The following is a 13,518-nucleotide window of genomic DNA, read 5'->3' as shown; positions in this document are numbered from 1 at the left end:
TCGTGTACCTCTAAGAGGTTATCATTAGAGTTTCAAAAAGTTAAAAGAATATTTAAAAAATTATAAAAAATGTGAATATAGAAACTTCTAAAAAATTGCTATCTAAATGGTTAAAATAATTTTAAGCCACACAGTTGGAATTCGCCTATTAATTTAAGAACTAGATATCCAGGAATTCAACGTGCAGAACATTAAGTCAGATATTTAAAACGAATATATAAAATCAGAAAAAGCAAATGGTTGAGTAAGAAAAATCTTGCTATGATATACTATTTCATCGTAAATTATCATTATGTGGAAACTTATACATTAATTTATCTAATAAAGAAAAGATTTCAAGACGTAACTGTGCATTTATTTCACCAAAGTGTTCCCACAAGAGACCTGCAACAAATACTTTATTCAAGTAACAGTACTTTCTATTTCTTTAAAACGTAAAATCCCCCTACTTAAAAGAACAGACTTCTCGGAATAGGCTTTTTTCAATGTGTTTAAAAAATTTTGCTGTTTGACTCGTTTTTATTTCAGCTTAACACGTATGTTGTAGAGACATTAGGTTATTTCGAAGCAGGAGATATGAAAAATGAGCAATGCCCTCGCCGGGGCTCGAACCTTGGTCCTCTCGAATACGCGCCGAGCGTGATGACCATCTCACCACAAAGGCATGCTAAAAGAGGCGAGAGCGATAACTTGTAATGTAGGCTGTCATAAACAAATATTCTTATGAAATAAAATTTCTGTTATGCGGTTTGTCTTCTAACACATTTAATTATCTCAAAATATTACTTACGAGGTCTTCTCATATTGTTGGATATTTTTCTTGTAATTAAGTACATTTTAAAACTAATATTAATTTTATGTGATGAAATATTGCTGCATCTTTTTGGAAGAGGAATTTTCGAATTTATTAAATGGCAGAGAGATAAAAATATTTTTCAGAATCATCTTCATCTTTCAAAAAACCATTATCTGCTTCCGAAAAGGGAAGAAAGATCGGCTAATAAAATTCGAAACCTGAGATTTTTGTTTGTTTGTTTATTTTGTTGTTGAAATAGCAGAAGGAGAGGGCTTTCATGCAGTTATAAATAAAGACATTATTAGCAAAAAAAAAAAAAAAAGTGTCATAGAGGTATAATAAGTAGCCTGATACTAAGTAGCATCGAAAGTAGGTACACCTATGTTCTATACCTGTAAATGAATGGAAAAGTTTAAAGCTCTTGGGCGTGATGAGAAATAAAGGTAGATAAGCAAATATTAAGATATGTGGTATTAGAATTTTTCGTAAAGAATTGAATAATGATAAACATTTTTTTGGGTTCAGGTGTTTTATAGAGGTCGAAAAAAATCTGCAATCAGATTCACTCCAGTCATATCACCCTCTGAAACAAATGTCTGATATCATTAAGTGATGAAAATTCAAATCATAACATATTTACAACTTACTGGCTTATATTTTTATTTATTTTAAAGTTATTTTATTTCTGAAATTATCCTGTTTTTCCGCAGGTGTTGGCTTTAAAGTTGGAAAAAACACTGGAATTAGTTATTTAGTGCTCCAAGTTCATTACGCTAATGTGGATAAATTTTTAAGTAAGTAAAAATTCTTGTTTGGGTATTTTTATTTATATTAAAGCCTACTAAAATTTTTTTCTATATAAAAGACGCTTTATTTTCAAATTTCATGTAGATTAGATAGAAAAATGTGTAATATGGCAATTTTGAAAACTAAGTACTTTAAATTAAAAACTGTTTATGTACTTTTGTCTAAAAAGATGTCATATGAGACAACTTGTGAAACATATTTTCATAAATAGTATTTTGATTTTCTAGCCTGAATTACATTGAAAGATTTTTTTTCACTGTCTTTTCGACATTTCTTATCGTGTTAACTGGGAAAAAAAGGAAAAGTCTATCTTTTAATCGATCTCTAAGATTGAAATATTTCAGTCAGTAACAGTATTTTAAAAAAAATAATACAGATAAAAATAATTTTTAATGCAAGGCCCTTCACGGACCATTTTTGATCGTTGTTTGGTTAAATCCGTCTGTGATGTGAGTTTTGGTAGGATTTATTTCAATGTGCTATAGCCACAGTCGTCAGCATTAAAATCTCAACTAATATTACTTAATATCAAAGTATATATACGTTGAATTAGCTCCCACTTGGTGCGTATTTTGTTATGTTATGAATCTATAGTAAATCACATGCATAGGAGAATGTAAGCGTAAAATAAATTTAAAACTTCCAAAATTGTATTAATTAAAGATGATCCAAGCTTTCATTAAAGAAAGTAGTTGTTGGCGTCAAACATATTTTTTGTTGCAAACTTATTGTTTATTCATTTGGAAATACATATCTAACGGTTCACTTACTCCAGCACTTCTGGGAAGTCTTCCAGAATGCTTCTTTTGGTATCAGTCATAGAATGGTTATCGAGTCATCTTGGATAGCTTCAATTTACAGAAAGTGTTGACTTCGTAGAATCATCTTCATAAAACAGAACAACAGATTAAAGATGGCCGGAAGATGCTTTAACACCTTTTTTATTGTCACACGAATATGCTACCACGGATGAGAACACTTCGTATATTATTTTCTTAGAGAATAACACCGATCTGCTGCTATATTCAATTATTGCAAGTTTAACACTTGTGTGGGGAATTTTTCGCGAACGTTTTGAGCAGAGGGGTAGACTGCCAAGCAACTGTCTTTTGATTCTATCTATGTAAGTCGACATTATGAATGAGGAATGTCTGGCCAAGAATCAATTTGAAAGATTGGTTTTTTGATTCTGTTTTACCGATAATGACAGAAAAAGTGTTTATGTGATCATGCATTTCTCTTTATTTTACTTGAAGTATCTGGAATATCTACATAATCGGTTGTTCGAATAACTTTAGTGATTGTTATCTTCATGTAACGGTTAACTTAATTATCTTTAAGACTGAAATTGCTGTTGGATGCAACACTTACAATGTAAATGATAAATATAAACACTTGCTAGATATTTTAACATGATTAATTTCAAGACTCATACTTTGCATTTTGTAAATGTTTAACCGTTTTAATCAAAAGTCAAAAAAAAAAAAAAAAAAAAGGAAATAACAGAATGACCGATTTATAAAATTGTTTTGGTGGCCCAGAAAAACTTTTTCATTATCTGACTAGAAAATAACAGAAGCTTCTTAGAGCTACAATGAATCTAATTTGTTTTGTTACCAATACATCTTCAGAGCTTAAGATGTTTAGAAAATAAGCAAATCTTAGGCTTCAAAATTATATACAGCATTGTATTTGAAGAGACTTTAGTTCGTTTCGTACGCCAACTCCTGGCTAATTATCTCCTGACCAAATTCGTTGTTAAATCTGCTGCGAATAAACTCGCAATAATTTCAGTTTCATTGCACAAGAAATATGTAACCAGTTCAATAGAAACATTTTAATTTAACACCAAGCGCAGTGAAATGAAATATTTTAGTGAATATAAATTGAATGTGTGTATGGTTTAAACGAATGGGAAGAAGCATCTCCCATGTGTACTGAATGTCAAGTTATCTTGATCTTTCTTCCAACTAAAATTTCTGTTCATTTTAGATGGGGAAACGGATAATTCTGGAATAATTCTTTCCCTACTACCTGGGACTAGTGATAAGTAAGTATTTAGTGTTTAATTAACTTTTTTCCTAAATCCTATAAACTTTTGTAAATATTTAAATAAATTTTATTTTGTGGATATTTTTAAACAGAGCCGATAAAGCGATTATAAATTAAAAATTTAAATAGTTGCAATTACGAATTTTATAGCTTCGGTATGTATTCAAAACGTTTATTAATTGGGATTAGTTTTCGTTTTAAAAATATTCTCTGTCTTGATTTTCTTTTTATTTTGTACTTAGTTATTGATTTTTACTCTAATTGTAAAGTTATTTGCTGAATTGAGTTCTAATTTTTTAATTTATTTTCAAGTGGGTACAGTTTGAAATCTGTACAGCTTCTGATTTCTTCTTCTACACAAATAGATCTCAGAACACAAAAAGAACAATTAGTATAAAAGGATAGTCGCTGATTTAAGTAATAGTACCATGGTATCTTATCCACTCGAAAACTTTGTTAATCAAAACCATTAATAAGCTCAACATTTTATCGGCCTGAATTCTAACTCCCCCTTTGTAAAAACTGAAGGTTTTATCTAGATCTATAACGAGCTTATTCAAAATAGTAGCGTAGCATGAAACTTTGAAACTTTGCTACAGCTGTTAATACTGCTAGGAGAACACTGTGACACTGTGTACAAGCAGGAAACGCTGCAAAAAAAAAAAAAAAAAAAAAAAAAAAAATTGAACTACCGTATTTCCTCTCGTATTTTTCTCTTATTTTTAACTAATTTTAAATCGAAAATCGAAAATATCGAAAGAGGCGCTCGGAAATCGAAAGGAGAAAATTACGCGAGTAATTTGTAATTTGATATTTTGATACGTGGTCGTGGCCTGCAGCAGGTGATAGTTTCCCTATTCTTGCCAGTTATTGAGAGTGTCCCATTAGGGCTTGACCTGTGATGCGACCGTAGAAAAAATTCTCCATAAGAGAGAATATCGGACCAGTAGAGAACAGATTGAAGCGCTTAACTTCTAAATTGAAGACTGACAGGCCTGGAGACTGTCCATGCTGGTTGCCTCTCAGAATTCACGCATTTGCAAAGACACAATATATAGTAAAAGCACTGGGAATTTCTACTTTCTCATTGGTCAGCCTGATTGTTCACCGTAGTATGCAGCAAATGAGTAGCGTATCGCCTAAATAATCCGTCTTTCTCAAGAATGCCGTACTCCAGTATTTTTGCGAAATTTGCCGGGCTATTTCTTACAAACAGAAGATCTGCATTTCGAAAGATCAAACGCTTCAGCAGTCCATAAAGCTCCAATCAGATGGAACGTAAATAACAGAGGTAAGGTGAAATCACACGCCCGGGAAGTTTCTTAAGTGTGAAAAAAAACATGCAAAGTCTGCGTAGCTTAGCGAAGAACCTACACAAAATACGTTTCAAACAATAAATGCAATGGAAAATAAAATGGATGAAATGCTAACACAAAAATGCAAAAAACAAATTGAATATACTTATAAGGTATTTTCTGACTTCTCTCCGCATGTCTTTGTAGTGTGTAACTGGAAGCAGCTCGATGCGTATTTGGGAGGTTCGGAGTTCGAATCTCGGGGGCACGTTTTGTACGTTCCTGCGTTGAAAAATCCCTAATGACTCTATTCATTCAATATAAATAAAAATAATCAAGGGAATACAATTTACCAATAAGCTAGCCCTTGTAAGGGAAACTAGTATGTACAACAACGGAAGGGAAAAACTAAAAAAGTGCTAAAGTTTTTGAAATTTTCTGAATCTAATTCTAAATTCCTAGGAGGAGAAATACGCAAGGAAATACGATATAATATTACTCAAACTAAAACAGTTGTGGAGTATAAAGTTTAGGCTAAACTAATCAACAGAATAACGGCTTTTCGATATAATTTGCACGATGTATCTCACAGACCATCCCTTTATGACGAAGCTATGAATTTGTTGTGTCAACGTAGATGCTTCCTATTGTGTTGTCTCTTTATTATTGTCTGCTTTCTTCGAAGTTTGGGAGTTCTAAGTATTATAATTTCCATTAGCGTGCTTAAAATATCCCGGTTTAAAAATGTGTATGAGCGTTTTCCCGCTTTTTCTAGGAAAGTTTTTATTGTTGTAATCAGCGTGTCTCAAACTTTTTTTAAGTGGGGACCAGTTTAGAAAATTAAAATGCTCTCGGACAACTTTACTTATTCCCCTTCGAAAGCAAATTTTTTCGCATATGTTAGTACCATTATTAGCTATATTTCTAAAATGCAAATAATGAAAATTAATTAATTTTTCTTTAAGCTAATAGTAGAAAATTTTTATTTGCTTTTAATAATTCATTGTTATTAAAGTTTGGATAATCGTCATCTTATTAACTAGATATTAAATAAGTATTTGTAAAATCACATTAATGAGATGCGTGGATTCTGCCGATGCCCTGTATAGCTATTTTGTGTTTGGATGCATGCTGGTAAGAAATACCAAAGTGCTTTAAATCTTTTTTTTTTCTAAAACTAGATTGAGATATCTGTAGGTAAGATAATCGGTTATAAATTTATTAAAATATCAGTCATGGGAGAAAAAAGGATGGACGATTGCCATGCGTAATTTCCAAACTCTGAGATTTTCAGCTATAGTATGGTATACACACCTAATTTGAATTTTATTGTTTTACGCTTTTTTTTGGAAACCTAGAAAGACCACAAGGTCAGGCTTCGAAGACCTCTAGTAGTCCGCTGATCACAGATTGAGAAACGCTTTTGTGATCTGCTTGTAATACCTATACTACTTGCTATAAATATTTGGTACATTTGTGGGAAGAATTTGTTTGTTGAAAGCTATTGGCCTTTAATGTCTGGTTTCAAAAAGTGTTCTAAAGTTAAATCCAAAACTATTCCTCATCTTCCCGAGCTATTTTGTAAGCACTGCTCTAAATAGCTCGGCAGATTATAACTGACACTTAAAAATATTTTTTCGCTTGACAACTATTATGCGCATTTTGCACGTAAATATAGCTTTTAGTTTAAACTATCAGTCTTTTGTCTTTTACACGGCCACAATGACATATACTTTTTCAACGTTTAATATGCGAGATTACGTTAAAATAAATACACTGCCCTCCAAAAGTTAAGAAACAGCATGTTTTTTCTGTCTAATTTGAGAATAAAGCAACATAGAAACAAGAAATTTACTGGACATGTTTACTTAACAGTTTTTTAATATATGTGACAGAGAATGTTTCTAAAGTTCAGCACAAATATGAAATACAATAAAAAATTGCACTCATGGCAGAGAAATCCAGTCTTGGTGAAACAGTGTATCACAGTTTTTCGAGGAACAATGGGATGGTAACATTACAAAAATAAGTGTTAATAAGGAATGTGTATACCCTTAGCTGCAATACTTCGGCGGCAGCGATGTTCCATGCTGTCAATTAAGTTGTCGATCAGTGAAATAGGAAGCAAGGATCAGACCCGGAGTAATCCTTGTTCGAGCTCATCTAACGACCTCGGAGGAGGACCTAAAGCAGAACCTGTCTCCCAAAGTAGTCCCAAAAATGTTCTATCGGATTCAGGTCTGGGGATTGAGTTGGCCAGTTTACCCGCTCCATACCGTGGCCCTCAAGATATTCTTCAGTAACCCGAGTTCAGTGTGGTCGCGCATTGTCATCTATCAGAAGAAATCCAGGACCAATAGCAGCGGCATATGGGCGGATATATTCATCAAGGATCTCGTCTCGATATCTACCCCCGGTCAAAGCTCCTGCATGGAACACATGCAGGTCAGTGTGACCACTGAGAGATATCCCAGCCCAAAACATTATTCCATCACTTCTGTAACTATGTCTTTCCACAATGTGGGATTGGTTGTATATGGTGCGTTGTTCCTTCAGATCAGCTGACGATCTAAATAACTCTCCAATGTGAACCTTCACTCTTCTGTGAAGAAAACGTTGTTGACAGGTCCAGGAGACGTGTTTTCTTGCTCAAAATAAACGGGCGCCTCTGTGTCCTCGGGTACACAAGCAACAAGTCGTCTTGCATACAGATTTATACTGTGCAGGCGTCTGCGCATCGTAGTAGCTGAGATTCTTGTTCCAGTTGCCACTAAATGATCTTCCATGAGTTGAAGCACAGAAATGTTATTCCTACGTCGGGCCGAAAGAGTTAAATAATGGTCTCACGTAGGTGTTGTAACTCTAGAATCTGCCTGAAACATGTCTTCTAGACATAGAATCGATGGATTCAAACTGATTAGATAGTCGGTAGACCACACTACGAGAGATAATGAGACGTCTAGCAACATTTTCAGCTTGTGAATTCCCATTCCACCCATCCGATCACCCGCCACCTCAACGAATCGGGCAAACGACTTCTCCTGGATATTGTTCACGAAACTATAATAACAACTGAAGATCAAAACTCGTGAACAAAAACTACAATTTTTGTATTTTTTTCTCCAACTCCTACATAAGTATTAATTTCTATAAAATGAAAGTGTATTGTTTTTGCATATATTTTCTTAAACTTTTTGTCATGCATATGAACTGCGAATTTAAACGTTACTGACATTTTTGTAATGGTTTCATTTCTATAAAATGAAAGTGGTAGCTATTGTTTTTGCATGTATTTTCTTAAACTTACTGTCATACATATGAACTGTGAATTTAAACGTTACTGACACTTTTGTATTGGTGAGCTTTGAAAAACATGTTGTTCCTTTACTTTTGAAAGCCAGTGTAGTTAAATAAATAGAGTAATTTGTACATTAATACTGTCTTTTTGTATTTTTCGTTGGCCTTCACCAGAATGTAAGACTCTCTGCTGCCATGCGTTAACTGCTCTCTCTGAGCTGCTGTAAAAGATCAGTGAATAATTTCATAGAATTGTTATCATTTAGTTTGAGGTACATTATTTTATTTCGTATAAATAGTGTAAATATTTGTAAAAATATAGTATAAGTATGTGGATTGACTGTATTCCCTATAAATAACCTCAGATAACTGCTGTTATTTTTATGTATAGGAACTGTAGCACAAAATATAATAATTTTAATTTATTCTTGAGTGTTACTTGACGTTCTAGCTTAGATCAAGATTAGTGTGACGGCAAGAGTTTTCCAGAACGAGAGCCGTAGTGAATTTTATTTGGTGAAAACGGTCTTCACGGAATCTTATAATATTTTTCTCTATAAAGCAATTGTGCACGTATATCAAGCAACAAATTCTAATGCGCTTTTGAGTATTCTAGCAATCCAATAAAACTGAGCTTCTTGTGTAAAAAAAAAAGAAAGACAGCCTTAGATTATTTCGATCTCGAACTTAAATCAGATTGCTTCATTTCTTCAAAATATTTCCACTAAAATGCCTTGGTATCAGCTGCTGTTTACGTAATGGCCAGAAGCTTTACTGGCTAGCTTTCTTAGGTTATATATGAAACACAAAACACGAGGCTAAAATGTGGAACACGTATGTTCATACAACGATTTCTAAGGGTTTCTGAATTTAAGGAGAGATTAACTTCTCGTTTGAAAAAAAATAAGCTGATTGTCGATGGTGCATATGATTGATCGATTGCAACTGAGAGACTGGATTGATCGTGTAATTGATCACAGTTGTGACATACTTAAGAAAGAAAGCTAGGAAAAAATAGGAAAGGAAATGATAAATTACTTAACAATCGTGCATGAAATTCTTCCTATGTTGGTTAGACGTTCTTGTGAATTACTACATCGAGCTTTTATTAGTTACCGCATTTTTAAGTATAAACGAAAAGAAACTTTCCATCTTTCCAAACACATTGATTAGTCAGTCTAAAATGGGAAGCTGAATGTTTTGATCTCAAATTTACTGTTAATGAAGCAAAGAATTTTTCAGGTTATTTGCTAAACAGAATGAAGAACGGTGAATAGTTGCATTGCGCATTTAACTATTTATTACAAAGGGAAAGAACCTAGCATTCACATGAAGTAAGTGCATTGTATCCAAACAATGCTTAATCAATGTCCAATTCTGCCTCATATTAGTTAATGGGGAGTGAAATAAAATTGGAAGATTTCTTATGCTATTTAGATGCAATGATTATTGGACGGTTATACGAAAAGCCAGTGAATGAATATCTTATATTTGAATTTATTATTCGAGAAATTTGAGGTTATAACGCTACTTAGTCCTTCACATGAATTGATTGCACAATCCAAAGAAGGCATGATTACGATTACTCGGACTAAAGTTTTGAATGAGCTCAATTAAGAATTTTAAAGACTTTAGAGCTATGTGAATGTAATGGTTTATCAGATGGGCTAGGTAAAAATACTGATGTCGTTAGGGTTTCAATTTACAGTTTAGAAATGTAACGTATCTAGAATACTAAAGAATTTCCATCAAATCGAATGTTGTCTCTTATAAGTAGAAAGCATATTTAGCAATTTTGAAACAAAAGAACATGTAATTTTGTAATTTCCTTCTACTTCTAACGTAAATAGTAAATCATTTAAAAAATAAGGTATTCCTATTTAGTATTTTGATTGTGTTTTAAAACTTGTTGTGTAGTGGACTTCAACTGAAAGCTTTTACTACTTAAAGCTAGAAGTTTCCTAGCTTTAGTTTGACAACTGATACAAAACTTAAATGCTCATCTGATAAAATATATTGTTATTCTTTTCCGAAGGGTTCTATTAACCAATTGTCAAGTTCGTGGAAAAGCTTTAGTAACCTTTTACTCTTTTAATCTTTCTACGATCGATTGTATTGCTTAATCAAATTTAGCTTCGCTATCCGTAATTACTTCATGAAGATGCTAAGATCTGAGCCAAGGCATACTTGGGCAGATGTTGCTTGAATTTAATATTTTAATTTGACTTGAACATATGTTCTGAATTTCCTGCAAGCTGCGGGGATTTGATTGTCTGGTATTGCTATTAGTTTTATGAAACCACTTGGACGTCATGTTAATAAAACGGTTCATTTTAAATTTCGTCTGAGTGTGTATTTGTTGTACATTAGCATATGACGGGGCGATAAGTCATCTATCTGTATTTATGGATTTAGGAATTTGTATTTTATGGTGTATGAAAGTATACAAGTAGATAGGAAAAGTCAGTAGAATATGGTTATTTATTTATTCTTGTGACAGAATTGAATAGGGAATGTCATCATTTTCATAATAAATATTTTATAAATTTCTTAGATGTTTTTATAATTGAAGCAGCATTTTAAACCTTCAGATGAAATCATCAGGTACGAAATTCCACATACCTTTTAATCTCTCACATGGAAAGATCGGCGATAAAAAGTGGAAATGGATATTCATTTCCTTGGATATCGATTTATTATTTGCAAATGATAGCAGCTCGATATTTCAGACTTTCAAGCTTTTCGAATTGTATATTTATTTAACGACTCACACACGCCATTCTTTAAAGATAAATTCTAGGTTATTCCTGAAAAATAAATTCTAATTAATCCTAATGAGTGAAAGGTAAATGATAGTGAATAGTTTAGATTCTAAAACTTCGAACTGTATAAAATCTCAACAAACCTATAATTTCTTAGAATATATGAATAATCACTGCTTAAAAGAAAAACTACCTTTATAAAGCTGATAGTTACGTAAACTTTCTAAAATGTAATAGCTTGGTAAGAAAGAGAAGGTGAAAATCAGTTGAATTTGGTCCGAAGCATGGATCTTCCACTTGCAAGCTGGAAACACCATGAAAGTGCGTTCAGGGAAATGAGATAATTTTTAACAAACTGTTTGAAAAGAAGTCTGACTTTTAAGTTCCAAGGAGAAAAAATCCCAATGAAAGAAAGAAATTCAACTGTCAACCATAAAGTTTTAAACGTAATCTAAAGAACGTTACAGAATAAAGCGTAAAGAATAAAGCTTTGTACAGAATAAAGCTTTGTACTGAAATATTTTGATGGAACATTCTTCAACTATGCTGAATAGGACTAGAATATTTCCATTTTGAGCTTGTGCTTTTAATATAAAAAATATCACACGTGTATAATTTAGAAAAAAATTATTTTCATTAAACTCGAGTTTTTGTTTTAGCCCCCTTCCAAAAATTATAGAATTAAGAATGTTTAAAAGGGAAAGTTATTTAACCGGTGGCATTACAAAGAGATATACTCGCAGCCAATTACTAAGCACAGATCCCCTTGCAGTTTCAAGTAAGATTAATGAGGAATATAGATAATGTTAACTATTTGAGAATACTAGTTTATATGTAGTTTATATTTATTTTAACTAACATTTATTTTAAGCTATCTTTCCTGTCAAGCCTTTACTTTCCCCTAGAATTGCCAATGCCAGAGTATGTAAATTGTAGTAGAGGGAGCAGTATATTCAAATTTTAGCAGAAGTAAGTTGAGTTTAAATAGAAGGGAAACGAGTTTGTAAGTGTGCTTCTTGAATCGCTAACGTGAAGGTTGCTAGGTAGAAATTTAAGAACCGCGCGTTTCGGCCTGTGTGCCTATCTCGGCAGTTCGCTGAATCTTTCAACTGCTTAACCAGTAAGCTCGCTGAATCTCAGCTGTATTTTAGAACGCGGTTAGGTTCGTTACGATTTCAGAGCCTCGTAGGTATTGATCTAGTTGTTTATTCATCCTGACATTAATTTTTAGTTTCACATTTCTGTTTTTGTTAAACCGCCGGGTCGGCGTAGTTTGTGAGCGTCAAGTGAACGCAGCTGTTATTTCTAAAGTGGAATAAAAAGGGCTTTAAACCCTTCTTACGTGTTTGTGTAAATTTACAGTTCATAGCAGTCACTACCACGGTTGCTGACAAGTTGGAGCCACACAATACTACAATGTAATGGGGAAAAATATAAGAGTTATAAATAATTATCTCGTATAATAGTGCTTATCTGCAAAGTTACAGCTAGCGTTTCTTTTATTGTCCATTTTACAATTTCCAGTTGAAGTACTTACAGCTATTGCCCATTTCAGGCTTTTCTGGAAAGGTTCTTACAACTATCATACTACAGAAGCACACAATTATTTTACAGATACATCGCAATTACATTTTTCTTTCTTCTTTCTTAAGTTAGATCATAAATAAAACATTATAGTAGTTCGAATGACATTGTATGAATTATTTCTAGTCACGATTTTCTCCTATATTTATTGCCTAAAATTTATTATCTTATACCTTATAATTCAATCTTTTTTTTATTTATTGATGCCTTTGTTTAGCTATTTCCATGCAACTAAATTTATCAAGCTTCTTGTTTGTAGCTTATGTTTTACTGAGAAATCGCCGTGAATCATGCCGAATATAGATACATAGTATTGCCACGGCTTCAGGCTGGTAATTTTCTGACAGCGAGAAAAATAGATATGGAAGAACAATGCTTAAATTTTTCTGTTTTGCTGTTGAAGTTTGAACTAGAGGAAATAAAACTCTATTTAAATAACTTTAAATAATTGTACTTATTTATATAATGCAGTAATTTATTTTCTTTCAAGCTACTATAATGTAAGATAGCGTACTGTACTGTAATAGGGTTAAAAAATTCAATGTTTTTCTGTGCTTCCTTCCTGTGCTCAGTGGCTGACAATACAGGGAAGGAAGGGTGCTAAACTGAAATAGTGCATTGTACTGTAATAGCTAGTGTATAGGAATGAAGCTAATGTAATTGTTACAATACAGGGAAGGAAGGGTGCTAAACTGAAATAATGCATTGTACTGTAATAGCTAGTGTATTGGAATGAAGCTAATGTAATTGTTTTTGTGTTCATTTAGGGTAACGAAAGCTGCAGGGGTTTACCTCCTTGGAACTAGTGGAGTCATTCGAGCTGGCGAAGAAGGTAGGCATGGAAATGGATATTTTTATAATTAGAAAGGTCATATTGCTTTCACTTAAGGAAATATTTGGCAACATGTACACTCTTTCACATAAG

The 13,518-nt window shown here is 32.8% G+C and overlaps 1 protein-coding gene across 1 annotated transcript in view; it reads left to right on the top strand.

The window, feature by feature from the left end:
- LOC118185578 (peptidylglycine alpha-hydroxylating monooxygenase-like) overlaps positions 1-13,518 on the top strand; it is a 77,299-nt gene that overhangs the window by 47,021 nt on the left and 16,760 nt on the right. Inside the window, exons 4-6 of the mRNA XM_035355456.2 lie at positions 1,507-1,590; positions 3,596-3,653; positions 13,361-13,425. Coding sequence (XP_035211347.1) covers positions 1,507-1,590; positions 3,596-3,653; positions 13,361-13,425 — 207 coding nt within the window. The remainder of the gene's footprint in view (positions 1-1,506; positions 1,591-3,595; positions 3,654-13,360; positions 13,426-13,518) is intronic.

The sequence above is a fragment of the Stegodyphus dumicola genome, chromosome 2 (assembly GCF_044657685.1).
Source record: "Stegodyphus dumicola isolate Sdum_Otavi_A_Nest chromosome 2, ASM4465768v1".
Lineage (NCBI taxonomy): Eukaryota > Metazoa > Arthropoda > Arachnida > Araneae > Eresidae > Stegodyphus > Stegodyphus dumicola.
Note: the sequence above shows the minus strand (reverse complement) of the source record. Positions and strands in the feature narration are given on the sequence as shown.